This window comes from Falco punctatus (assembly GCF_963210335.1).
Source record: "Falco punctatus genome assembly, chromosome: 20".
NCBI classification, from domain to species: Eukaryota; Metazoa; Chordata; class Aves; order Falconiformes; family Falconidae; genus Falco; species Falco punctatus.
Genome location: NC_137600.1, coordinates 3,329,656 through 3,357,478, shown reverse-complemented (window position 1 = coordinate 3,357,478; position 27,823 = coordinate 3,329,656). Strand labels below are relative to the sequence as shown.

The 27,823-nt window shown below is 49.2% G+C and overlaps 1 protein-coding gene and 2 long non-coding RNA genes across 4 annotated transcripts; 1 reads left to right on the top strand and 2 right to left on the bottom strand.

Moving 5' to 3' along the window:
• The first annotated feature begins 913 nt into the window (after positions 1-913).
• Positions 914-15,666, top strand: LOC308055874. 2 transcript variants are annotated; one of them, XR_013924632.1, is made up of 2 exons: positions 914-10,957; positions 13,214-15,666. It is a non-coding gene; the product is annotated as an uncharacterized lncRNA (long non-coding RNA). The 2 variants fall into 2 exon arrangements; XR_013924633.1 differs by having other exon boundaries at positions 13,195-15,666.
• Positions 15,667-17,245: 1,579 nt separating this feature from the next.
• On the bottom strand, positions 17,246-25,582 carry STC1 (stanniocalcin 1). Its single transcript, XM_080370429.1, has 4 exons — positions 25,377-25,582; positions 23,013-23,155; positions 21,783-21,994; positions 17,246-18,238 (listed from the first exon to the last, which is right to left on the bottom strand). The coding sequence occupies exons 1-4, from the start codon at positions 25,492-25,494 to the stop codon at positions 17,968-17,970; spliced, it is 744 nt and encodes a 247-aa protein (XP_080226555.1). The 5' UTR covers positions 25,495-25,582; the 3' UTR covers positions 17,246-17,967.
• Positions 25,583-25,596: 14 nt separating this feature from the next.
• On the bottom strand, positions 25,597-27,248 carry LOC308055873. The gene is made up of 2 exons (XR_013924631.1): positions 26,292-27,248; positions 25,597-25,933 (listed from the first exon to the last, which is right to left on the bottom strand). It is a non-coding gene; the product is annotated as an uncharacterized lncRNA (long non-coding RNA).
• Between the last annotated feature and the right edge of the window lie 575 nt (positions 27,249-27,823).

Genomic DNA, 27,823 nt, shown 5'->3' with positions numbered 1-27,823 from the left:
TGCCGGGGAAGGAGCCAGACCCCTTCCCCTCTGTATTTCCAAAACAAGGGGAAGTGTGTGTGTGTGGGGGCATTGGGGCTGAGCTGCAATAAAACAAATCGAGTCGATTTTGGCTCCATTAAGGTCACATTAGCGAGCGGCTTTGGGAGATAAGGGCTGATAAGGGGTGCAGACCACCTAGCTCCTTGCGGCCGGGGGAGGGATGCTGCGAGAGCCCCCACCAAGGTGGGCTGCCCACCGACAGCAGCTCTGGACCCCAGTTCCCTCCCAGTCTGTCCCAGTGGCTGGTAGGCGCTGAGCTGCAGTGCAAGGTCGGGGCCCCCCCCGTGAGTTGGGGGAGCAAGGTCGGGTGCTGGTGGTCCCATGGGGCAGGGGGAGCCCCAGTGGCCATGGGGTGATGCTGGGCCTTATCTGAGCCTGGTGACCGGCTATTTCAATTAAAATTCCTGGCCGGCCTCAGGGGCTGGTGTTTGCTGATAGCCCTGACAGAGCAGAGCTAGTTTTTGTCCGGGTTGGGTCGGTATCTCTCGCACCACCGAAATAGCCAAACCAGCCTGTTAGGGGAGGCTAAATAAATAAACTACCCAAATGCAGGCGCGGAAGCGAGGGGCTGGAGCGGGAGGGAAAATAAATATGGTGGCATGGGGAGCAAAGTGCTCGCAGCCCCGCGGGATGGTCCTCAGCCGTGCACCGTGCTGGTGTTCGCTCCTGCAGCCTGGGGTTTTAGCTCTGTGCATCCTGCCCGTGGGATGTCCCTGCCCACCCTGCCTTACTCCCTGGTGTAACGTAAGAATTAGGGCCGGACACACTGCGGGTAACACCGAGGTCGCCTTCCCTGGAGGGTTTCGTGGGGTGCGGCGATGCCCCCCTCCAGCATCTGCTCCATCCCCTTGACCGGGGTAAAACTCCTAATCCTGCTTTTGTTATGCTTGGCAGGAATGTGGATTTTTCAGTGTGACTTTTGCCCGCTGAAAAAAATACCTGGAGGTACTTTTTCTTTTTTCTTTTTTTTTTTTTTGTTTTGTTTTGACTTTTTGGGTGTTATTGCACTTGCTTCTCACACCCCAGAATTTCTAATCCTGTACAGAACCGACACTGCAGCTCACTTAAATCAGCTCAGGCACCTTGGGCTGGACTTTCCTGCCCGTGCTGGCTCCCACCGCAGCCGTGTGCCCCCTTCGCCCCGGTCCCAGTGGGCAAGAGCAGCTCCTACAAACCCCTTCTCCACATCCAGGGCTGTGCCCCCTTCCCCAAACCCCTTCCCAGTCCCTGACTGGATTCATTGCCATGTCTAAATGGTTTGTTTGGGACTCGAAATGCCAAAAGGCGAGAGCAAAACAGACAGTAACATTACACCTTGGCTTGTTGATGGCAGGAGGCAGCCGGCGCCAAGGTAAAATGCTTGGCTGGGATTGAGACGAGCAGGAAGGAATTGGGGTAAGTAGTTTTATCCGCCCCTAATGACTCGGTGTGGCTGACATTAATGGAGAGACTGGAGTTTGGCGCTCAGGATCCGCGGAGAGACCCCACTGGGTGGGTTGAATCAGGGGGGAGTGAAGGAAAATGGAGCTTCATGCAGGGAACAGGCAGCGGGGCAGGATTAGTGCCCCGTGCTGGTCCTGGGGCTGTGCTGGCTGCTCCCCATCCCGCTCCGTGTGCCCCCACAGGTCACATCCAACCCTCCCTTGCTTGCAGAGCAGCGCGGGCTCTGGAGCATCCAGAGGCTTGGATGAGGCTCGTAAATCATCCCTGCAGGTGCTCCCCTGCCAAAACTTGCTGCCGAGCCTGGCCAGCCCCAGCCCTGCTCCCTGCCCCGTGCCCGGGAGCTTTCCCGATGCTGCGGACATCACGGCTGGGGCTCTTCCTGCGGTGCTGGGGATGGACCGTGGATCTTGGCCGCTGCGTTTTGGCAGTGAGAAGCCACAGGGGGATTTCTGGGAAGAAGACTAAGAGGATCTATCACAAGCGATCATAAATCATCGGCTTCTTTTTTGACTGGCAAGTTAATTTGATTACAGCTCCCCAGTGACATTACTCCTCTTTTTAACTAGGTTAGATGAAATCAGGAGAAAGCTGCTTCTAGCCACCGTTGGGTGTTTAAATGGAAGGATTTCTATGGCAGCAGCGCGACTGTGGCTCCCGAAGTATCTGATTTCTGGCAGCTATCGCTGGGATGCATCAGGATCCCGATGTGATGTCGGATGAGCATCCGAAACTCGGGAAACCTGACTCTGCCTGCCAGGAGTGTGATGGGGTAGCCAGCCCTCCCAGGCACACCTGCCCTGCCAGAAGGTTTTGTTTTTAAAATGCTCAGAGTGAGGGAATAATGGGAATACTGACTAATGGGAATATAATGGGAATAATGAGGTGGATGCACGGAGGGGTTGCAAGCACAGAGCACATGTATAAACGTCTCTAAGGAGTTTGTGAATGCTTTGATGCAGCTGAAACTAAACTTAAAAGGGTTTTATACATTTTCTTCTTTTCCCCAACTCCTTTCCGGTCCTTTTTCATCAGTGAAAGAAAACAAAAAGCAGAGAAAATGGAAGTGATGGCAGAGTGCGAGCTGCAGGCGGGTGAGGGAAAGCAGATACCCTCTCCAAGGCTTTCTAATAAACAATGGTGGTGGTGGGGAAAGCAGAAAAAAGTGCTGCTTTGCAGAATCCATGGGATAACTTGCTAAAGTTTCAAAGTCAGTTTTGTCATGGAGAACTCACTTTCTGCCTGACTCCGGGACGACGGCCACGTCCCCGCTGCGCTGGCAGAGGCAGGCGGTGGGTGAGGGCAGCGCGAGCAGGGTGGAAGGGTGTCGTGACATGATGCAGTGTGGGGGCAAGGCTGAACCACCAAACCTGGGGCAGGTTGTCATCTCTGCCCTCTTACCTCTTTTTTTTTTTTTTCTTCTTCTTTTTTTTTCTCTATTTTAGCCAGCTCTCGTACCCTTTTTGAGACAAGCCAGTGCCTTCCCAGCGCTCTGCTTCATTCCTGGCTACTCTGTTGGGCCGGGTTTTATCACCATTTTTTAATCTTTAATTTCTGGGGTTTGGGGAACCTGTTGAAATCAGGGGAAGGAAATGGAGAGAAGGTTTCTCGGCGGATGCTGCAGCAATATCTGCTAGTGGGTGAGGTTTTCTGTGCCAGAAGGACTTTGGGATTGACATAAACCAAACCCTTGTAGCAGAGCCCTGGCTCCAACCATTAGACAGCAGTGCCCTCTGCTTGGACACTGCAGATGTGCAGTTTTCCTTCTCTAAACTCCAAAGCTGAGCACTGAAAGGGGGGGAAATCCCCTCACCCCCACCCCCCACCTCATCCCCTATGCTCCTTCACCCACACTATTAAAGAGGAGTGGGGCAGCGGTGGGTACCGGCAGCAATTGCTTGGGCTTGGGGGTTTGCTGCTTCATGCACAGGAGGTAAAAATATCGGTGGGTGTTAAAAGTGCTCTCACCGTCTTTTAAGCAGAGGAGTTATTTTTAAGTTGGATTATTTTGGTGAAATGTCATGAATAATTCAGTGTCCCCCAGTGCTGGCAGATGGAGGAAATCTGAACTCACAGAATGATGTTCTCATATTTGTCTGTCGCTTTTTCTAACGAGGCAGCTGTAAGGAACATCCTGCATCAAACCATCGGGGCTACCTGCTCCTTCCCCGGTGCATTTCGGTGATGAAGGGTGCGATCCTCTGCTTTGCAGCGGGCAGATGAATTTCTGCATTTGTGTGTGTCGCAGCATCACACGCAGGGCTGTGCTGGGGTGATGGTGGGGGCCGCCGTGGTGTCCCCATGGGGAGCTGGTAGCTGCTGGGCTGCCCCTTCCCAGCACTTGGACGTGACGGTGTTAGATTCAAGGGTGTACTTGATGATCTTCAAGGTGTTTTCTAATCTGAATGATTCTATAATTCTATACCTGGACGTTTCAGCCAAAATTTGGCTGCTTCTACCTTCTTTCCCTGCAAAACCAGGTCTGAAAGTGGCAGGGGTGCAGCCTGTCCCCATCCTTCCCCGCTTTTGGGGCCACCTGCCTGGCCATAGCAGGGATGGCCAAGGAGCAGAATTTTCCCATTTTTGGACTTTCTAGGTGGTAGCCAGATTCCTGGGGATGACTTTCAAGTCAGGGCTGGGCAGGAGGTGGTGGTGGGAGCGAGGGGAGGGAGGGAGGCACCTGGGGGCTGCCAGAGGGGAGAGGGTGGGTGCAGGCAGGCCGAGTGGGTGGTGGGTGCTGTGGCGTGGTGGGGCCACGGAGCCAGCAGGCTTCGGTCGGCAGATGGCACAAGAGCTGTGGCTGAGCGCCTTGGACAGGGAGCAGAGCTGCTGGAAAAAAAATAATAAAAAACCCTCACAGAGTTGGGGAGAAAACAAAAAAGTGTATCCCCCTGCAGCTTGCTGAGCCGTAAGGGTAGGGCAGGAGGTCCATGCTGGTCCCTTCCAGCCTCCCCCAGTGACTCCCAGCAGGAGCCGGGGTTCTCATCTCTCCCACCAGCAGCCCTGTTAGAGTTGGAGCATCCCAAACGCATCCTCGGGCTTCCCGCAGCTGCATCCTGCCGCTTCATGCTTCACCGGGGGCTGAGGCTGGGGTGGTCAGGAGGGGGCTGACGGCTTACGTAGCCCCTCAGGAGCAGGGGGCTGAAGGGGCTTGTGAGCATGGTGGCAAAGAAAAAAAAAAAAAATCTGGCTCTGGCAAGGAAAATAGAGGTGAGACGTGGTGGGACATGTATGGTGTGCCTGGAGGTGAATGCCCCGCGGGGAAGGGGGAGTTTGGGCTGTGCTTCTTCAATGCTTAGTGTGCAAAGCAGCATCCCAAAAGCTGCCTTCCAGTGGGGCGAGGACAGGGATTAAATCCTCCTTGGCCCTCCAAGCCGTGCGGGAGAGGTGTTCTGACAAGGTGTGCGGGGTCGGGGCAAAGCTGAGCTTGGTTACCCCCCGGCTTCCCCAATTTCACCAAACCTCAACTTCCTCACTTAAAACCCAGGGGGTTCCCCCTGCGCCTCATGCTCCCCGTATGTCCCCGTCGCAAGCTGCCCCGCGGTTTGCAAAGACCAAGCACTGTGCAAATGTTCTTTATTATTGGTTTTCACAGGCTCGGTAAGTGGGCGGACGGGGCCTGGCAAACGTGCTTGGGTTTGCTTTCTGCTTTGGAACAACTGCAGGGCTTGCCACATCTGTTGGGTTTGTGTTTTGTTTTGTTTTGCCTTTTTTTTTTTTTTTTTTTTTTTTTAATGGGAGGCATTTATTTTGATTGAAGAAAGATCGCTTGCATAGCGGGCCAAAAACATAACTTAAAATATCAAGACAAATAAGCTCCTAAAATAAGGAGAATTGCTTAATTTTTTCTCTCTGATGTCATCTGTGGACACCCCACGCTGAAATCCTAGGCATGATAATATTTAAATAAAATGCAGCCTCAAATAATTCACAGGGCAGAGGGAAATGCATCATGCGTTATCAGCTATTACATGTCATAGATTTCCTATTTGTCAATCTACCCACCCTTAAAATATATAAACTGGCTGTGAGCAACTTCCTGAGCTGGAGTGAAATACGTATCGAAGCAATTGGAGGTCAACCCGAGCAGCCCATTTGGTGCTCGCATCTGTGGTGTCCTCTTTGGCATTTATTTTTCTTTTTTTTTTTAAAAAAAAAAGGAAGAAAAAAAAAAAAAAAAAGGGCATGATTAATGATACAGCCATCAGCTCCAAGGGTGAGCTGTGTAATTTTCCGCTTTCAACTAAAGGGCTGCCAAAAGGAAGAGCCTTCTTAAAAACCAAGCGTTGAGGGTTAGAAACTCCTGGAGCATTGGCATCTCCCGAGAGCCTGGTCCCGATCGTGGGCCCTGCCCCCCATTGCAGACTGATGCACCGAGATGCGGGCAGGTTGTGCCCATGCCCACGCTCCTCTTCTCGCACAAATCCCCGGCGCTTGCTCCCTCCCAGCCTCCCTGCCTCTGTTTGCACGGGGAGTAACGTTTATTCCACTCCAATGGGATTTGCCCTCATCTATTTCTCACGGTGCAGCAATAGATTTTATCCTGATTTGGCCTTTAAAAGTAGCAGTGTGCCACCAGCATCTATTTTTAACAACCACAGGCATCTGCTACCCTCGGGCACGAGCATCACCCCTGCAGCTCCAGCCCAGACCCCCACCCTTTTGCCCTAGGTATCATACCGCCACCCACTGATTTTATATAAAGGTGGGATTTATGGGGTACCCGCTCCTCTTTCGGTGCAGACAGCCCCGAGCGGTGTCTAGCAGGAGCCTGCACTGTGCCGGAGGGTTTTATTTCCAGGCTGAGAGCAGCAGAGCTAAAGTTTCACTCCATTATTCAGTTAACAGGGAGATGAGGTTACCGAGCAGAGGACCGGTGATGCTGCGGGGTCCGCACTCCTGCCAGGGGGTACCCAGGGCAGCACAGCATCCTCCTCCTACCCCCAGAAATGGGGACAGGTGGGGGAGATGCTGCCTCTGCCCGCTCGCCCGGACCTCCGAGCGGGTCCTGCCTCTGCCATGCCACGGCGGCCAGATGTGGCCACCGGCAGCTGCAGCTGGTTTCTACAGCCGTGAGTTTCACAATATTTATTTTTGCCTTTCACTGTTTTCTCGGGCTGTTTTTTGCACTTGGGAGCCATTTAGTTGGCTGAAGCACGGCCCGGGAGCCGGCGCTGGCTGGAGGAAAGACCCAGATCTTGTGTTATTTCCCTTCGTGCCATTAAAACAGGCGGCAGACACGGCAGCGGGACACCGTCCCGTCTCACCAGGCTGTCCCAAGGCTTGTGGCCGTGCCACGTGCGCGGTCCCACTGCCGAACCGGGGGGTGCGTGGGGATGTCAGTGTGGGGAAGACCCCAGGTACAACCCCGCCAACCCAAGGGGATGTATTTCCTCTGCTCAGCACCAATTTAGGCAGCTCGCCGTGTTTTTCTTAAGACCGGCTCTGCCCATGGCTTTTTTGGAGAGGTGGCTGCTCTAAGCCAGCCCGGCGCGGCAGCCGGGGGGGCTGTGCGGGGGCTGTGCACCCCTTCCCAGCTCCACAATCCTGCCACCACCCTCCCTTTGGGCTGAAGAGGGGGCAGAGCGGTGTCCCCTGGCCCACGTCGGATGGCAGAGCTGCTTTTGAGCCAGCCGGGTGACAAAACGGGCTGACACATTGCCGGGGAGTGGGTGCACGTGGGCTGGGGCGGGGGTGTGCGAGAGAAGAGGAGGGGTAGCCTGGCTCACTTAAAAGGCTTTTAAAAATACGACAAAGTTTCTTTAGATTATTTAAAAGCGTCTTTAAAGAGCAGCTGCCTCCTATTAATACTGCTCGGGCTGATAATCTTTGCTCGGATCTATCTTTAGAGCGCTGCCAGCATAAATGGGAGCTGGAGGTGCAGCGTGGGGGTGACGTCAGGCTGCGCGCTGGCTCCGGGGGTGGCCGAACCAGCTGAAAACACATCGGAGCCTCCCAGGAGCAGGGGAGCCGGGAGGAAAAGCAAATAATACCCCTGTTTTTTTGGGGTGGGTTTGGAGAAATCAGCCTTTGGGTTGCTTGTTTGCTCTGAAACGTGTCTTCTTGTGACACTGGAGGTGAACGCGGTGGGGATGGGGACGTGGGTCGCAATGTGCTCGGCTGGCTTAACCATGAAGTGGTCTAAGCCCAGCCTGGGGGCAGGAGTGTAGACCAGCTCCGGTTTTCTTGCTGCCCAGTGCAATCCCCGTAGTGGTACTGGTGCCAGTGACTGAACAAACCACTCAAGAGTTTGCAGAGATGAGGCTCTGCCCCAGATCAGCCCCCGCTCCTCTCTGCCTTGAATCCAGGCTGGAATCGAGACGATTCCCCGTTTTCAGGTGCCATCCTTTGACGCAAGCACGGCTTCAAAGGGGACCCTGAATAATCCCACTCTCCAGCGTCAGCGCTGTGGGGGGAAGAGGGTGAGCGGGATCAAAACTCTTTGACTTGCTTTTATTTCCTTTGCTTTCTTAATCGCTTCCTGACAGCCCCGGAGCTGCATGAGAAATCCTCCGGAGTGATGCTGTGCGAGGGCTGACGCAGCTTTCGCCCCGTTCCCAGCAGGGCAGCCGGGGTGGAGTTCCGTAGGGATTGACACTGAGCTTCAGCTTTACCCTTTGCCACGATGCCCAGATCCCAAACTTCTCGGGAGTTCATCAATAGTTGTCTTAAAATCAAATTGCAGCTGAGCTGGGAGCCCAAAATGCCTTGCCAGAAGAAAGCATCCCCATGTTTTCTTTCCCGTCGTTGCTTCAATCAAATCCATCCTTAGTTTGGCACAGTCAGACGTATCCCAGGGGTGAACAGGATTTTTTGGGAGCTCCGATCTCAGCCGAGAGTTGGGGTGCTGAAGGTGCAGTAAGCTGGGACAGCTGGCTCACTTCTTTTAAGGCATTTAGGGGTGATGAACATGGCATGCGAGAAACTTATTACCGTATTAAAACAACATTTACAACCTCGGTAAGGAACTGCCTCCTGCGTGACAAGCAGCCAGAGCACATCAGACCTCTCTGAGCACACATATAATTTACAAAAACCACTGTATTATTCATTCATTCGTATCGTGCCCATCAGCTGAATATCAGGGGATGCTGAAAAAACTAACGTGCCTCTTGCCAGAGCCTGGCCACACAGCGGGATACGTGCTGCTCCCGCTGGCCTTTCGGTCGGTGTCCAGCAAATTGCTGGAAATTCAGGTTTTGCTCTTTCTATGGCAAACAATGAGCTTTTTCTAGCAGCATGACTATCCGAGCAGAGGGTTATTTGCTGTTTTGGTGGCAGATGAAACCCTTAGCTGCTGCAAAATCGAGTAGGAGATGGTAAAGCTGAGCCGGGCACCAGCACATGCGGGATTTCTGTGACACTAATGTGACTTTTTTGGCAGTGCTTGGATGTGAAATTGGGGAGAGATTGCCACCAGATGCTCCTGACAACTCAGTTGCATGTCAATGGGATGTGGGTGGTGGCTGTGGCCCGCTGAGCTGGAGAAGGGCTGATGTCTGGGGCTGGATTGTCTCAGCTGATGCTGATCTGCTTCTCCAGCCTTGCTGAGCACCTGTGAGCTGAACCCAGGGCTTTGCCAAAGTGTCCCAGACAGCCCCAACTGGGGATGCTGGGAAAATCCTGGCTACTTCTGGAAAATTCCTCTGGATGCTGATCTTCCCCCAACGCTTCAAGCAAAAGGTCCCTCGTACTTGATTCTGATTAGTGACTAACGATGGGGCAAGCGTCAGTGAACTCCAAATACACCCCTAGGAAGAATAAAGCTGCACAATGCTGGGAGCAGAGCAGAACGCCTTTCCACACCAGAGGAAAAACCAATATTGTCCTTCTGGTAATCTCATTTTTTCGGCCAGAACCTACCACTCCCCATCCTTAAGGGAAGTTTGGTCCCTGACCTGGGAATCCAGCTCCGGGGCTGGTGCATCTCCCCGGGGGCCCCGTGGGTGGATCTGCCCGGAGCCCTTTCCTCTGATGCAGCGATAAAACATCTGCCCTCTCCAGCTCCATCAATCAAAGCTTTAACCGTGTCAGCGGGGCTCGGGGCTCCGTCCCCGCCAGCACCCGGGCGAGTGACGAGGAGGAAAACGCTCGTGCGTCGTTGGGAGTCCCTTGACTCACCGGTGGCAGCTCCACCTAGCCCGTCACGCACTTCGCCGTGAGCTGTCGGGACTCTCAGCCTCCTCCATCCTTCTTCCTGAGGCCGGTGGCTTTGCCCAAAGGAAGGAAAGGTTTCCCTTGGGCAGGAAGGATCCGCAGCCACGGGGCAGGAGCTGGGACACGGCCGGCGGTGGGGGAGGTTGTTGGGGCAGGGAGAGGAGAGATGCTGATGGAAACTCGTGCGTGGCAGCACTGGAGTGAGCAAAGGTGATGGAGGAATGATAAACCCCAGAAAATATCTGTATTCTCCTCTTATTGCTCAGATTAATTTCATTCTTTACATTTTCCTCTGTAAGTCGACCCTGTGGGGGCCACGCTCTTCACCGTGGCTGTAGGAATAAAGGCGGCTTTAGGAAAAGATCAAAGGCACCTTTTTCACATAATTAGCCACAAATGTGAACTGGAATCCCCCAGATGGACACCTCGTTCCCGTGAAAATCACGGCCAGCGAATAAAAGTGATTCTAAGACACACATGTGAAACAGTTAAGCAAACAACAGCTCAGAAAAAGATTTTTTTTTAAGTCCTGAAAAAACTTCTCGGATTAATTATCAGCACAGTAATAAAAATAAATAGCTGGCTCTTTCTGCTGCTTTGGACTCTCTAAATTCCCCAGTTGAGAGCAAAACCATGCTAGGGTTTCGGCATGACCTGCTGGAGATGGCTGATGATTTTATTGAGCCCAGTTGATTACTCCAAGCCAAACAGCACATCGAGAGAAGAGCAGGGATTTGTTTTTGCAGCACAAAACACTCCCAAGCCTGCTGATGAAAAATAACCCTGAAGGAAAGGCAAAGGAACCAACTGGAATATTTTTTCCCGGCTTGAGAAGACAGGGCAACGCAGTTTCCATAAAATTATTTTTCTCTTTAAATAACCGTTATGACCAGCTTCGGTTTGTGTGCCTGGACCCTCAGCATCCATCCCGGCCAAGGGAAAGGCTGGAGGGGGAAGCGGGAAGGGGCAGGTAACAGTGACCACCCTTTGCAGCTACAATCCGGGTTATCCCAGTGTTTGCTTAACGATAAAAACCGAAGAGGGAAAAAAAAAAAAAAAAAGAAAAAAATCCCGTCTGAAAAGAGTTACGTTTCCCCCCCATGAGCTCATACAGGTTTTACTAGTTTTTCCAGCTGTTGTCTAGAATAAAACTCCCGTGTTTCTCGCAGGTATTTTCTGCCTCAGGTTCTCCGGCCGCTTGCGACGTGGATCCCTCTGTGTTGCTGGGATAAAGGGGTTTACAGCAAAAATCATCTGACGTGATCTCTACCGCCCAACCTGGCCTTTTTGAGGAGGAACCCGGCCTTTGAAAACACAGGTGTGTATGTGAACCAGGTGAGGAGTCGTGGTGTCCTTGGAAAACGCTGATTTATTGAAAGAAGGGAGTTTTGGGGAGCGCCTTACCCTGTTGAACAATGTTGTCTGTAAGCTTCCCGCAGGTGCTGAGCATCCCTCCCTTGATCAGGCCTCGGAAAGAGTGGGATTTGAAGCAGTTACCCCCTCCAAAATCCATTGGTATAATATTTGGCCATTGCTTTACGCTGAAATATATATATATATATTTAAAATTCCCAGTTGCATTTGTATAGCTCGCTGTCCTGCGACGGCGAGTTCCCCCATTTGCAGCACAGTGACGTCTGCAGCCGTTTGCATTTCTTCTGCCTTTTCCTTTTGTATCTCGCCCATCATGATGGGAACGACCACTGCGGAGTCCATTTGTTTGCATTTTAATTATATTTTTAGCATCCTACTTAATTTATTTTTTTTTTTAAACTTCTTTCATATTCCCGGTTGTACTGGCTGAATCATGATGGCAAAGACAATGTCCTTTATTATATTGTGGAAGGGTGGTTTTTTTTTTTTTTTTTTTTTCCTGCTTTTTATTTTTCTACGTTCACAGGAGGCAGGAAGCAAAATCTGTTCCCAAATTTCGCTCCCCGTCATTTTGCCCAGTGTCATTCAAAGTGCCAAAGATCACACTCCTCCTCTCCTGCTCTCGCTCTTTCTCTCTCTCCCCCTTTGCTCAGAACAGCAAAGCAAGCAGGAAGGGTGAGGACCAGGAAAATCTGAAATAATTTTCCCCTTGTTTTGTAATAAAACTTAAAAAAAAAAAAAAAAAAAAGGACAAGACAAGAACATCAGTCAATCATGTACTTTGGGTCTCGGCCAAATCAAATTAACTCCTGGTCTGTTTTGAGGATGATAACCAGGACTTTACCGCACACCAAGCCCTCCGCCGCCACCAAGCTGAGATTTCCTTTCCTCCGACTGGTTTCTGCCCAGGTTTTCCACCTTGGTGGCTGGGCTGTTCCCATTAGACCCCTGCTGCTGCCGTTTTTTTTTTTTTTTTTTTTTTTTTTTTTCCCTAAGTCTGCTGCTGTTTTTCTGACTCTTGAGAAGTTGTTGGGGTTCAGTAATGTTGTCGCGGTTGGGGACGCCAGGTAAAAATGTCCCATGAATGAAATAAATAGTAAATAACAATACAAAATAACAATACAAAATAACTAATAATAATGAAAATAATGATGATGATAATAATAATGATAACAACCCTCCAAGCTGCCTAATTAACACCTTTGCTCTTTTTTAAAGACCTTCACTTGACTCGCGCTGCCTGCCTTACGTGCTGTGTAAATGAATTGTTGCCATTTTTATCTATAGGATATATAATCCCTGCCACGAGGTTGGGCTTGAGTTTGGGCAGTGTAGGAGAAGGTGTGATGCTGCCGTTCCTGATGGAGCACGGTTGATCTCGCTTTGAACCTGGCTGGAGAGTTCTTGTGGCATTTACTCTTTAGGGTCGTGTTTTAGCAGTCAGGGGAGCTAAGGGGGGAAAGAAAACGACCCCCCAACCCCGAATTAGCAGGATTTCTGACAGAATTTGTTGTGTAGAATTATTATCGACCTGTCCAGATTCTTAAGTGACTCCGTGCGTTGGGGTGAGGTGCTTCAGACCAGCAAAATTCCCCAATTCTCCGAGAACAATTTCATTTCAGGGATGTTCTTTGCCAATGAGGAAGCCATACGGGTTGAGATTTATGAAGATTTCATATGAATAGTACATTGTATTGCCAGTAATCAGTTTATAGCGGTTACTAATTACAAAACAGCTGTGAAAGCCAGCTTTTGGAAGCGTGGCATCTGTACTATTGCCAAGGCGCGCTTTTTGCAAGAGCAGAGATGGTAGCTGGCTTTGTTTCTAGCAATGCAATGTTGCTAGAAAACGTAAATTTTGGTTGTTCTGGCTAATTGCTGCTTTGGCTTCTACAGAGGGGGGACTCGGGGGGTGTTATTTAGCAGCCAGGGATTTACGGGTGGGTGGGGGGGTGTATGTGTTCAGCAAGAGATTTGGGGATTCCTGGTAATGGGAAAGCAAATCCATTTTTTTTGGATTTAGGATTTTAGGAAAAATAAATAAAAAATTTGGATTTTAGGAAAAAAAAATACAAAAAAAATGGGAAAGCAAAAGACCTCTGGTGCATCTTAGGAAACCAGACGGGAACTGGTTTCATATTCCCGTGTAAACCCAACTGATTTAATGCTCGGTTATGGCAGTGATGTGGATGCTTCTTAGGAATTCTTCTTGGCTTTTAACCTCTTCGTTTGGAGAAAGGAGTTTATGAGAAGGCCAAGGCAACTGGTGGCACCAGGTCACACCAGCGAGCTTCCAGCTCAGCTCCTGCTTCCCAAAAGCAGCACCAAGGTAAGGAGGCGACGGGGGGCTCGTACCATTTATGAATTAATTAATAGCAGTGAGAGCAGGAGCTCAAGGCCAGGCCAATTCTGCTAGCACCTTGGCCCCGGTTTGCAGCGATGTTCAATTAGCGTTGCTCTGGCTCGTCGACTCTCAATGCCACGAGCCACAGAGGCTTATTTCTTTGCAAAGAATGATAAATTCTAATTTTGATAAGTTACCGTACCTTATTATGAACTTAGCTTTTGACTAAAAAAAGATTTCAACAGGAGCAAAATTTTCATAGCCTCTTTTCAAGGTAATTTCTAAGTTGCTGGACGAAGCAAGAAGGAAGAAGAGATTTTATTTTAATCCAACTGTATCGCCAGTCCTCGTTCTTTGGCTCTCTCGGACAAGCCTTACTGTCATGTGGTGGGGGAAATGGCTTTTCAAACTTCGCAGTAGCTTTTGGAGCAGTAAGTCTGAATTAGCCTGCCAGTCTTCCTCTGATGATTATTAAACTTTTTTTTTTTTTTTTTATCTTCCACTGGAAATTAGAGATTTCCTGAATGAAGTGTAAATGCACATTTACACGTAGATCAAAGTCAAAATCAAGGTATTTTCTTTTTCCTGCAATGGTGTTACGGATGCGTTCCTTAAAAAATGGTTCTGCCTGCATTTTGTTATCGGGCTGAATAAGAGACAATTTACAAGGTTAGGCCACTGTCAGAGAAAACCATTACCCGAGCTTTATTAGCTTTATTAGCTTTATTAGCTTTATTAGCACCAGGATTTACAGCCACTCTCAGGCATTGCGGGGCCCAGGATCGGAGGTTTTGGTCAGACCGAGTGTGTTCAGAGGATTATTCTAGTGATGCTCAGGTGGTCTAGATGCCAAAAAGCTACTTTGGGAATAGTTTACTCCACACTCAGCCCCTTCTACGCGTCCTCCTCCTGCCTCGCTGCCGGAGACGGGGTGATGGACCCCCAACCCCGCATCCCCTGCGCCAACCCCCAGCTACTCGGTGTCCGGAGGAGATGTAAAAGCTACAACGCTCAGCCAAAGGTAAGTGCCACCACCAGCTCATCGGTAGTACAGTCACAGTAAGGGTCAATGGAAGAGTCGGACACGAAACCCCCTTAAATTTGACATTTTATTTCATTGCAGAAGAAAAATCCAACATAGGCCTCATTATGTTATGCATCTTTAATTATAAAAATAAGCAAAGAAAATAACTTGCATCTTTCTCATTACTATGATATGTTTCAAATAACCTTTATATGAACACACTGAGCTTTAAAAATGTAATTTAAACAATAAATAATGACATATACCAGATATGCTCACTGTTTATTCCAGTACTCAGCAAAAAAAAAAACAAAAAAACAAACCCAAACCAAAAACAACCAAAACCCCCAAACTCTCTCCCCTTCTAAGTATCTTTAAATTATAAATACATAATGCAAATTTATAATGGCACAAAACATCTAAAGTGCAAACAAATCACAATGAGAATCATGCAAACATTTCTAGAGAAGCCCCTCCCCACCCCCGCGAGAAATCATTTTGCAACGAACGCAAGATTAAAAAAATAAAGCATTAGAGATTAAATAAAATGTGAAATAGCTGGACTTAACATCGAGAGTCATTCCCCATCCCCAGGGGGATCTCTCTCACCATTCAAACCATTTGGAACTAGGCATCCTTCCCAGTCCATGGGAAGCACCTCTCCCACCCCCACGTCCCCCTCCCCAGTAAGAGGGAGCTTTAAGCGACCAGCTTAGGCTGGATGGCAAAAGTTAGGCAAGGTGAACCCCAGGAATTAGATGCGATGGATGCGTGCTCGCGGCTTCCTTGCTGCTTCAGCATTGGGGAAAAAATAAAAAACAACCCAACTGATGTTACTAAAGCCTCGGGATGCAGCTGAGGGTCCCTCCGGCACAGGGCACCCATGGGTGCCCCCAGCTGGGCTTTGCTTTGCACAGTCACCTGTGGTCCCAGAGCAAATCAAATTGGGGGGAATTATTTTCCCAATCATCTCCCTACCTGTATTCAGGGGCCAACAAGCTTAAATTCCTACTGGAAAAAAAAAAATATTCATTACTACAACCCAAAAGGGCCCCTCCCCGGCCCTGCAAGCGCCCTTATAAACCGTCTTTGGGTTTTTGTGGAAATGGATGTGCAAAGCAACAAGAGAAGCCGCTGGCCATGAGAAGCATCGATGTCCCCAGTGAGCTTTGCTGGTGGAGCCCACTGAGGCCCTGGGTACCCAAACTGGGAGGCTCCATCGCACCGGCGCGGCCATCCAGGCGGTCGGTTGGACGCTGCCTCCAGCCAGGTAAAGACTTTTTTTTTTTTAAATTATTATTATTTTTCTATAACTCTTGCCCCAAACAGCAATATTGATGCACAAACCCCAGCAGACGTCCCTGTTTTAGTCATCCTTGTCTCCTAACGGTGCAGCGGGAAGGGGGATGCTGTAGGGTGGGAAGTGGCACGTGCGCGGTTCTGGGATCGGTTCCTAAGCGTAAATCAAACTTTCAGGGTCAGGATATTCAAGGGGCCTTTGGTTTTCACCTTGCAAAACTTCCTGGTGTTGAACTCTTATCTACCTGACTGTGATTTAAGAATGAGCAATATTGCATCTTGCTTGCCCTGGATGGCACGATTCAGAGTATTAAAAAAAAAAAAAAAAAAATAAAAAAAAAAAATAACAACCCTCTACCGTCAGCAACATTTTTTGCTGCTTACAATTTTATGACAGCACTTTTGGGCTACATTTAATGAAGACAGCAATATTAGAAATGCTGCCACTGCATCTGTTTTCAATATATTAGCAGCAAGTTATTGTTTAAAGGCTTTGTGGTTTAAAAAAAAAAAAAAAAGTTATATTGCTTTAGATTTTGAAAAGAAAAATAGATTCCCTCCTTTCTTAGCTCTCTAACTAGTTGAGCAAGAGTCATCCACTCTGCAGGCAGACTGTAACGGGATAGATTTGGAGCGTGGAGCTGGCCTCGCTGATGGCCTGCCGCAATGTGGCTTTTTTTGGCTCGCCGAAGCCCGGCCAGGCTACTGTGCAGGGCGCTGGGGTGGCCCAGCCGCGCGGCTCCGCTCCCGTCCGCCCCGGCTGCAGGAGAGCTGGATGGCAGGAAAGGCAGCACCGAGAGCAGGAACGCAGGGCTCCTCTCCAGGCAGGCACGCTGCTTTACTGCTGAAGCTTCAGCGAATTTAAGGATTTTTTTTTTTTTAAATTATTACTTTTTTTTTAATTTTTCCTCCTGCCTTTCCCCAGAAATCAGCTTTCTGAAGGCAGCTATGGGATCTCCAGGTGGCTTTTTGTCAGCCATCTGATAATTCTCCCCAGCAGCGCTCGTGCCTGGGCTGTAGCTACGTCTCGTGAAGCGAGGGCTGGCCAGCCTGAACTCTTCTTCCTCCCCCCCTGCCCCCCCTCCCCCCATTTTAATTATGAGACGCTCATTTCTTCTGGCCCTGTAATTTCTGTCCTAAACATTTTTCTCTCTTCCATTATAAAAAGGCCACGGAGTAGAATGTGAACTCTGCAATACAACAGAGATAACTGTTTCCAGGAAAAAAAGAAATAGCTAACTTACAAAACTAAGTTTATGCAATAAAGTTACTATATTCTGCTCCTTTCAAGCAGACTCTCGTGGAATTTATGTACAGTACATGACAGATTTTAAAACTATTTATACCACAGTTAGAGCAAGACCTTTAATACTCTAGTCTTAAGACAGGGTTTGTTTCTGTTAGATTTCTTTTAAAGCTTTAGACAGTTAAATACAGTACATAGATGTTAGCTTTTAAATACAATGCAGGCTTATGTAACCTTCTGACTAGCTTCAGCCATAGACTGGCACCTCTTTTAATCGTTTCCGTAGTACAAAATGTTCTTTTCCTGATTTGGTGTGTGCTGGGGAGGTGGGGGGGGGGGGGTTGGGGGGGTTTAGTTTTAACTCATTTTGCTCTGTGGTGCCAGGTCACAGTAACTAGACTCATCCAGAGCTAGCGAGTTTGGTGAATCCACGGGTGAAGAAGAGCTCTGTTGGAAGGGTTAGGACTGCATGACACTAAGAGACCAGGAATATGACATTCATATTCGTCCATGGCCAGCACAGATTCATAACACGAATTCCACCGACATCTTTAGGATGTGCAATAGTTAGTAGTGCATCTATCGCCACCTACCCGCTTACTACAAGAGAGAATAAGCTATCCTCCTCGGTGCCAACTCTTCAGACTTCACTGGTGTTAGCACTACAGTACGTTTAGGGTTCGATGTCTGAAGGCCTGACTACTGTACGGTTATATTTAAGACTAAGATCGTTCAGGAATATCTTTTTTTTGTTTGTGTGTTTTTTTGTTTTTTTGGGTTTTTTTTTTTTTTGTGGGGAAGAAAAGAGATGGAGACGTTTTGATGGCAGGAAAGCTGAGACACTGAACACAGACCCATGCAAAAAGTTTTGTTCGAGAGGAATAGAAAATATGAATGACTAAATCTAAAACCAGTTCCTAGTCGTTATTAAAACTAGCTACAGTACACTTGGGTTGGGTGCATTCCTCCTCTAGAAGAGAGACCTCAGCTTTGGTAGCGCTTCGCATCCCTTACACACCCAGCGTGGCTCCCCCGAGGTGTTTACGCGCTTTCGGCGGAGCTGCGCTTCGCGTGGGCCGGGACGGACCCCTCACCTCGGAGGTTCCTGAAGTAGAGTTTGAGCTTCTGCGGCTCGGTGATCCGTCTCCTGGCGAAGTCTGCCCGCGGGTGGCCTTGGGCGCAGTGGTCTGTCTGCAGCAGGTGGAAGAGGCTTGCCATGTTGGGGCCAATCTTCTCCATCAAGCTGTCCTTGATGGTGCTGACAGTCTCTTCATCACACTCCAGTAAGCTTCTCACCAGCTTGTTGTAATACCTGCAACGAGAGTTTCCCTCTGTTATGCCAAGGCAGCTCCCAGCCAGACAAAAGAAATAAGGTAAGAGCTGATCTCAAGCCAGGAGAGACCAGTCATTGCAGCAAAACTGTGAGAATCAGAACTTTTCAGTCATTGCAGCAAAACTGTGAGAATCAGAATTTTTAAGTCATTGCAGCAAAACTGTGAGAATCAGAATTTTTAAGTCATTGCAGCAAAACTGTGAGAATCAGAACTTTTCAGTCATTCAGGGTGTGTCCGAAATGGATTTTTGACGTGCGCAATTGTACATATTCTAATTGCATCTGATGCCCTGAAAATCAGAACTTTTCAGTCATTGCAACCAAACTATGGGAATCAGAACTTTAAAGTCATTGCAAAGAACTATGAAAATCAAAATTTTCAGCCATTGCAACAAAACTATGAGAATCAGAACTTTTCAGTCATTCAGGGTTTGTCTGAAATGGATTTTTGACGTGCACAATTGTACATATTCTCATTGCATCTAACAAACACCCTGGACTGGAGATGCAGTGCCCATGACGTACGGAAGGAACACAACCCGTCAAACTTCTAGTTCAGTTGTTCTAAACGAGCGGCTGCTCCAGCTCTGCAAGGTCACAGGCTCCAAGCACAAGCGCTTCTGGTGTTACCCTGGCGGGTTGGGAAGAAGGTGGGAGCGAGGAGCTGAGACGATGTAGTAATTGGCATCGATGTGTGTTTTACTTGCTGCTAAACCACCTGAATTTCTAGAGCTTTAGGGAGAAAAGGAATTGCATGTTTCCAAGAGGCAGATACTGCCCGTCGCCAGACGGGCTAACGGACTAAAGGGGCCACCGGTCGGAGCTGGCACGACCCCTCCTATGAATGTGTCCATCCCTGTGGCACCAGCCCCTTTTGTCCCTCTCCCTTCCCCTGCATGCACAGCCTTTAGCAAGAAGAGAAGCAAGCTCAGTCCACGTCAGAGCCCGACAGATGCCCGTCTTCCCTGGGGACAGCTCTTCAGGACATACAATCGGTTGTCACGTCCAACAAGCTGACCATGCATTAAATCACAAGTGAGGACCTTCTGCTTTGCCCTGTTGCGTGCCTGCCTCCTCTGCAGCCTGCTGCTCCCTTTCTGCCTTCCAGCAGCCTTGAAGCGCACGTTTCTCGCTCACGGAGGGAGCCAGGAATTTGTGCTGATCTGTTTCCCCAGCGCTGCTTGAGCCAAGAGGAGAAAACAGTGCTCAAAGGGACGATGCTCCACGGGGCTGAAGCTGAACCAGCGCTGGGAGAGAGCAAAGCTGGCCAGTGGGACCTCACGGTACGAGAGCATCTTCCTAGGGAGTGAAGGCTGGGAAACGAGGAGCAGTCCCATAGTTGCTGGGCCGCTTCTGCCTGAAAGGACAGCGGGGAACTTATTTTAAGCCTTTAAGGTCACCGTGACATTTTTCCACGGGAGCAGAGAAGAGAATAACCTGCAGGTGGAGGAGGGGAAGGAAGAGGGAAATGAGAGTTCACATTCAAACCCTTTCCTAACTCTCAGCTCTGGCCTTTAGAGCAGCCAGCGGAGGTCAGGTGAGGTTAGAGTTTCTGCCGCACTTCAAGTACAAAAGGACCAGGCTTTGGCACGCTGAGGCACAGCTCGGCAGCGCTAATGTTAAGGTCTGAAGTGTGCACGGTAGTTGATGCTGAACACATCTGTGCGAGCCACGCAGCCAGCCTAAACCCGTCCCAGTCTACCGGGACAGGGGAACGGATCCTCTCCGCCTTCCTCTGCCGCGCTGCCTCCACCTCCTTCACGCGAATCCAGCTCGGCCGTTTCCATCGCTGGAGCTGCAAGCCAACAGCTCGCTAGGGCCTTTTGGGAGCTCGGCTGCAAGCAAAAGCAACAAGGCTTTCCTCTCCTCCTGCTCCTGCCATGAGATTAAATCGCAGGAAGATGCTATGACCTTTAACTACTTCCCCTCAGTGTCCCAGGCCAAGTGGCACATTCTTATTCTGTGGCTATGTTGGGACAGGGGCTGGGAAAGCAGGATGCTTTAGGAGACCTTAGTGTAAACTATTAGCTGGGAAATCCTGCTGCTTTTGTTACTCAACATGGCATAATATCCTCTGGCTTCGACGAGGGTTGGCGGCTGGGGGGGAGGGGTTCCCTCTGCCTCAGGAGACAGCGGCTCCGGTTCAGGCTCAGTCCTCTGAAGAGGAACATCCCCAACACGTATGACACTGCTGCTGCTGCTGTCCCTGCATCCTCCCTCGCTCAAGGGTCCTCCCTTTGCCCCGACGCCCCTACAGCCCCACCAAGGGCTGTTTAACTCTGCCGACTATCCCATCTTTCAGCCTATAAAACACTGATGTGACGTGATGATGATGATGAAGTGCTGCCCGCGCCTCATCCCAGCCCTTGGGGGAACACTGAAGCAAACCTCTTCCAAATTTGCTAGGGGGAAAGACACACAGGTATAATTTTCGCCTTCCCACAAGTATAATTTTCTGGCTAGAATATGTACAATGGAGTTTTCTGTAACAAATTTGTGCTGCAGAGCTGCAGCATCTACATATCACTTGCATGCCTGTCCCAGGACGGATCTGGAGGTTGAAGATGCTTCTAGATCAAATCAAACAGCCACCCCAGAGGAGCTGTAGCACTTGTCACAGCCAGCCAACATGTTAAATTGCAGCTTGGTCTGCTTGCACTCTGATTCTAGAGCATATTTACTCAAAGTGTTCAAAAAAGATCCCTTTTATCCCAATCACAAGACTCAGCACTGATTGTTCCAGGATATAGAGGAAGCCATCCCTGCCCTTGCAGCGTGACTGTGCAGACTGCAGCAGCTCCCTGAAGCCTCTCTCTGTCCCTTGTCCTTGGAGGATGGGGACAGGGCGGTTCTGTGCTCAGATAAAGGCACCGGGGAGCAGCGTGACGTGCCCATTGCCGCAGGCAGCCTTGGCTATCAAGAAGGAACAGGGGTGAAGACAACCCTAAAAGGGACTGTTAAGAACACCAGGCTGTCCCTAGAAACGTGAACTACTAGATCGCGGCAGAAGAAGGTTATAGAGGAGCCTGTTTGCTGGTTCCCTTTAAACTTTCCCAGTCCTTCCCATTCCCAGGGTAAGTCAGTTTGGAGGGGCCACGCAAACCCGAGGAAGGGGATGGCAGCAGGAGTGAAGCTACAAGATGCTGAGAAGCTCTTAAGTGCTCAGCATGCCAGAGATGCTGTATTAATGGAACCCGTTTGGTATTTAGAAGCTCTGATTACCATTACACCGCATTCAAAGGAGAAGAACTAACACCGAAACAAACTCCAGGCTTTGAAGTCATGTATGACTGGTTAATTTTATGATTCTCCCCTGGAGATGTTTATAAGTGTATTTCCCAAAAAGAGAATCTGAAGAATGCTGGTAAAACTTAACAAGGATTTGAAAAAGGCAGAGAACATTACTTCGGATAAGCTACATTAGGACTTGTGAGAAATTAATCAACTTGCTGCCTCTAATTTCTTTCCCTGTGCTGCCCATTTTTGCAGTTCCTGCCTTTCAGCTGAGGAAAGCTCCACGTACCGGTTTGAGAACTGATTTGGAAGCTGGATGACCTCCGTGATGGCTTCAGGATTTCGTTTCGCAATGCCGCACATGTCCAGCTTGCTGTAGCACTCCTCTTGCACTTCGGAGATCATTCTTTGGAACGTGGAGCACCTCCGGATGGCAAGGAACACCTTGGACGTCACCCCATTTGCAATGCATTTCAAGCTTTCTTTCACAAAAGCTTTTCCCTGGAAACAGAAGGAAAAAACTTAAAACTGCAGCAGATTTCAAAGAAAGGGATGTATTAGCAGGTACTCCGCTGTGGCTGGCTTCTATTAATTACCCTTGCTGCAATTAAGGACCTGCTGGAGGTCCCTTACCAATCAGGGCAGGGAATTGGACCCTAAATGCTGGCGATTACCACACAGTTACGGTTCACAGTGGTTTCGGTTGGGATGCAGGCGGTCCAGGGAGAACAGCAAGCTCCCGTTCCCAAAAGATGTAGGCAATGGAAGCCGTGGCGTGAACAGACCCAAAAGCGCCAGCACCAGAGATGGGCCAATTCTGCCTTCTGGGAGGGGGCTGGACCGCTCGCTGCGTGCCAGCGATTTAACACATCTGGTTCACCAGACCTCAGGATGCTTTAGGAGTTTTTAGGTTTGTCCTCGGGAGCGAGAGCACAGGGAACACGGGGGGTGCGCACGTTTTGGGAAGAAAGTGGGAGGGAAGGGGCCTTGGCAGAGCCACAGCCCTCTGATATTATCCTATTTATTCTGCAGCGAGCGACTGCAGCTCCGGAGAGGCTGATCTGGCCGTGCATTCCCAGGCCTGAAGACTTCCAATTCAAATCCCAGCCCTGTGCCAGGTCACACAGTCAGAAGACTTACTTTGTTAGAAGAACGTTTATATTTCCTCCTGAAGAGGAAACTTAGCTCTCCGCCCCACAAAACGCTCCTTGCCAAGTCCTCACACGTAGCATACAGTATGTGGAAAATGTACCGTAGAAAACAGCCCTGAAGGATGCGTTCGGAGCCAAAAAACCAACACCACGGGTCAGAGGAGCAGCTGAGCAGCAGGAAGGGCTGCAAGCAAGGAAGGGTTAAGCCTGCGCAGACCCCATCTCCATGAGGACAGAGAAATTAAGGCATCCGTTCAGCAAAGCCCGTGTTTTAGGACTCGTTAAAAACCCTTCATTGAATCAGGGCATGAAAAGGCAGCTCTAACGGCGAGGTATTATTCTCGTCCCCTTTATACTCGTAACTGTACCTGAGTGTCGAATTTAGCAGCGCTGTACAGGAAGGACTTGCAGATGTCGTACATGCCATCCGTGTCGCACGTGGAGTTCTCCAGGCAGGCGAAGGCCCCGCAGCCCACCTGGAGGGCACTGTTCAGGCAGCGAACTACCTCAGCTGCGGAGAGAGGCACAGGCACTACGTCAGCCCCGCGCTGCTCGCCCCTGCCCCGCGCTGGAAAGCCCTTCTCCAGCGCAAAGTCACGCTCAAGTAGTAGCCTCGTGGCTTTTGGGGACCCAAAGGGATTCATTGACCGAAGTCATGCGAGAGAACGAGGAACAGAGATGGCAACTACCAAACCCTTCCACTGGTTACATCGGGTAGTCCCTGGCTAGATGGAGACCTACAGGTCCATCCCAACCTCATGCTGACTGCACGCACTTCCAGCTTTCTCCAGAGCTCCTCTAAAGAAGACCAGAGCAATGAGGCTGAGCCCATGGGGAGCTCTGGGCGGCGAGGTCTCCTCCGCGGTCCTGGACCAACGGGAGGTCAGAGCAGCTTGGCAACACCTGGCTCACAAACCTCCTTGGAAAACGAGACTGAAGTGACGGCGGTTGCCAATAACCGGCACTTGCTGCGAGGAAGCGCTGGGTTTGCTGGCGCTGGAGCTACCTCTGCTTTTCTAAAAAGCTTAACGTACCTAAAACTACAATTTTTAGCTTGCGTGTCCATTAGCGGTACTGCAAAGGACTCGCGCGAGCAGCTTGGTGCTAAATACTAACCTGGTACCCAGCAGCTTGCAAGCATAGCCAGGAAAGGTCGCATTGCCAAAGATTCGCAGAGACAAGGGGCATTTGGGCAGAGAAAGTTCAGGTAATGGAGCTGACCATGTATAATTAAAATCGTCGAGGCAGCAGTCAGTCTGAACAGGAGGGTATCCATGTCATCCCGTCTTTTTTAGTGCAGATACTATGCATTTTAACAATGAATCAGCAGTATTGCCACATGATTGCCCTGAAATTAGTAGGGATTAACCTTTTTTGGTAAGATGAACATCTGTCCCCTTATGTGGCTGTGCAAGGCATATTCATTACTTTTGCAGATTGTGTTACCAGACATTCTTTAGGAAAGAAATGCAAACCCAGCGTCTCCCATCAAAATCCTAGGTGTGGGAAAAGTGAGGATTTGCATTTAGTGGAAGAGAACACACCTTATTAAGAGCTAAGTTGTAGCCTAAAGACGTATCTATAGAACTAGGATCTTTACAGAAAAGAGGAGAGAGAAAAAAAAAATTAAAAAAAAAAAAAAATCACCCAATTAACCCCTTCTCGTTCTCCGCTCTTGCTTACGTGCCTGAAGGGAGAAATATTTGGTAAGAACATCCTCTCCCCAGTTCATAACCTCACCATCGCCCAAGTCATTCCCATAATTATGTTTCCACAGGTTCAAATTATAACTTTGCTTTCAGCAGACTTAGTATGCATTAAGCTTTTATTGTTTTAGGCACGGTGCAATAGTGAGACCCTATGTTTCTATAGCAACCAAATACAAAAGGAAATTGAGCAAACACCCTAGTATAATGCTGCAGAGCCTTGCAGATCTAAAATAAGACATCTGTTAATGAGCTCCAAATTAGAGACCTAATATCTTTTCAGTATACTAGAAGACAGATTTTTAATTTCCATTGTTCAAGACAATGTGTCCAACTTATCTAAGCATCTATAGTGCACAAAGTAGACACATCCAGAGATGACTTGCCAGCGATTTTTTTTTTTTTCTATCCATTGTAAAAGCAAGTTTGCTAAATGTCACAATCGCATTTTTATGGTACCATCTAACTGATAGCAATCAGGTTTTTTGAAAATAAATGCTAGCGGTGGACAGTTTCTAGGTTACTGCGTTCTTCAAAGTCGCATATCTCTCTCCCCCTATTTGAATAGACAGATGTTTGGCAGAACAATGGTTCAGACAAATTTCCACGGATTTTATCAACTTCCTAAAAAGCAAGGAATTTAACACCAAAGTATGATTGCAATTGGAGAAGAGAGAAAGATACATGCAAATAGGGGGTGGGGGGGGGGGGTGGGGGGGAAAGTACATGGAACTCATTTAGTAGGTGGGGGAGGAGGAGAGAGAAGGGATTGCATCCTGCAAGCAGATCACACACCGGTTCCCTGACCCAGCTCCTGAAAGGAAGATTTCTTCTCCAGCTACGCACCAATATCCTCCTTAACCAGACCCTTAAATTAATATTTGCTCCTACCAGCAGTTATAGCAAAAGAGAGAAAAAAAAAAAAAAAGAAAAAAAAAAAAAAAAAAGAAAAATCAGCAGTAGAGATATCTGAAACAGTTTAAGACATCAGGGTTCAGGCTGAAAACCCTCCTTGCTGGGTGTTACCTGAGTTCTGGGCTGCAACCCTGGGTTTCCTGGGGCTCACAGAGTCATTCTGTTCAGCTTCATAGGATGCAGACGCACTGATCACCAGCAGCAGGAGCAAACCAGACTTTAGGAGCATTCTCTGACAAGTTTCCGCTAAGTGTGGTTTGGTTTTTTTTTTTTTTTTTTTTGGGTGCCTTTTTTTTTTTCTAGTTTGGAATTATTATTTTTTTTTTATATATATATATATATATATATATATATATAGTGTACGTGCGTGTGTCTTTCTCTCCTCTTCCACTCCGGCTCGAGTGAGGCTGTGGATCCGGCTGGGAGCTCCCGGGTGGAGAGAGGCTGGATGCTGGCGAGGCTGGGGGATGCGCAGCCTGGCCCCTCTGGCTGCTGCTGGCTGGGGGACCAGCGTGGCGAGGGCTTTTATAGCCGCCCTTATCGGTCCCCCCGCGGGCTGCCGAGCCAATCGGCAGGCGCTGGGCAGAGCCAACGGCTGCCTGGACTCATTCAAGCCCCACAAAACTGCAACTTCACAGGAAGAATATTTTCCAGCCCATTAAAAGTACCTGCCAAACAACAAGCACCCAAAAGTTAAGCGGCCGGCGAAGCGGGAGGGGAGGGGGGGGCACACACACGCCGGGACTTCCGAGGGATAATTGAGCTGAAGGAAATGACAGGGCAGCCCTAAATCATCCCCCAGCCCACCACCACCACCACCACCATCACCTGCCCTTTAAGAAAAGCTATTTTTTCCCAGCCCTTTAGCAGTTATCCCAGGGTTCCAGCAGCTTGGAAGAAGGCAGAGGGGCATTTTGTACAGGGGCGGGGGGGGGGGGGGGGGGGGGCTGGTGGCCAGCCCTCAGGCGGTGGGTCAGCCCCTCACCCCTGACCCCAGCCCCCCCCAGCATGGCGAAGGGGACGTACCTGTGTGCGTGCGGATGGGAGGCATCGCCTCTCGCCTGCCAAAGCACGTGTGCGCCGCGCCGAGCCCGTGCAACACACCCCGCGCCTCACGTAGGCACATGCAAATACCCTCCCGGTGCCTAAAACCTTATTCCTGCCTTCTCTTCCCCTCACTGACACAATGACATGAATAAAACCACACGTTCATAGCTCAGCCTTCAGCACAGTCTGCCTTTTACTGCTTCCCAGCGAAGCTCACGAAACAATTTTTTTAGGTGTTTGGTTGTCGTCCATCCCCCCCCCCCCCCCCCCAATTCAATCCTTTTTTTCAGATTTCATAACGGGAGGAGGCACCCTAATGCTCGATTTAATCTTCATTTTAATAGGCACATAATGAGGATTAACACACTGGAGAACTGATTATCCTGTATACCAGAGACAATTTAAGGCTCTGAGTATTTAAGGGATGAAAGTATAAGCGCTGGTATTAAGCCTCAGAGCTGAAAGGAAATCAGGAAGGTGCATGGAGAGAGAAGATTTATAGATAAAAAGTTACTAATTCCTGCAGCTTAGAAGAAGTTGGAAGATTTAGATATCAGGCATTACTGATCAGAGCTTCTTTTGGCTCTTGAGCATGTTTGATTCCCCCTCAGCCATCCCCACAATCTTTTCTGCCAAAGGAAAAAAAAAAAAAAAATCCCCTCGTATCTGTGGTGCCAGGCAAGGAAAGGCAGCTCAAATAGACTCACAGATCCATCCAGATACAGAAATTCTGTTTGCATGAACCGATTCTACAGATTTCATTTCAGTGGAGGTGCAAAAAACCCCCCTCGTCCTGTGGGCATTCATTCAGGGTTGTGTGCGGCTAAATTTAAAAAGTCAATAAGGAAGCAATTTAAAGAAAAACAGAAGTAGCCTCTTCCTTAGTGGAGCTCCAGAAACAGTGTCCGCTGCTTTACCTCATCCCTGCCTTTTTTTTTTTTTTTTGCCTAGGTTTGACAGCTCGGAGCGTGACAACAGGGCTGCTCCAGGGTCCTCGCCCCATCCCTGAGCTCTGATTTCTCTTCCCAGAAGGAGTTGATGGCTCGGTGCGGGCTGCTCAGTCCCCGTCCCCTTGGCATGGCTGGTGTCAGCTTCGGCTGGAACAGGAACAGGAGCGGAGCGAGGTTGTGCTCCTGCCTTGGGGTCAAAAGAACAGCTGTGCCAGATGTTCCAAGAACATTCGAAAAAGCATTGAAACAGAAGGGTTTCGAGTTTCGGCTTTCGGCTCAGTTTGGTGACACCGAGCCAATTTCATTAAATAAATAATAATAATAAAAAAAGTAAATAATAAAAAAAGACAAAAAAAAGAAAAGAGAGAGAAAAAAAAAAAAAGCAGCAACCCTGCTGTGGTTTCTCTGCTTAATAGGACGGGTCCAGTCTGCAAGTGAGAATAATCCCATAGGGTTTGATTCTCATTAAATCAAAGGCAACTCTGGCATTGACTTCAATGGGGGATGAATCACCATTCTATCTAAGTCCTATTTGGAGTGGAAGCATTGTATTTTCCACAA

Coding starts and splice junctions, on each gene's coding strand:
- STC1 (XM_080370429.1), bottom strand. CDS start 25,494: ATGCTCCTAAAGTCTGGTTTGCTCCTGCTGCTGGTGATCAGTGCGTCT. Junction 23,156..25,376: donor GGTTGCAGCCCAGAACTCAG/GTAACACCCAGC, acceptor CTCTCTCCGCAG/CTGAGGTAGTTCGCTGCCTG. Junction 21,995..23,012: donor CTGCTAAATTCGACACTCAG/GTACAGTTACGA, acceptor TTCTGTTTCCAG/GGAAAAGCTTTTGTGAAAGA.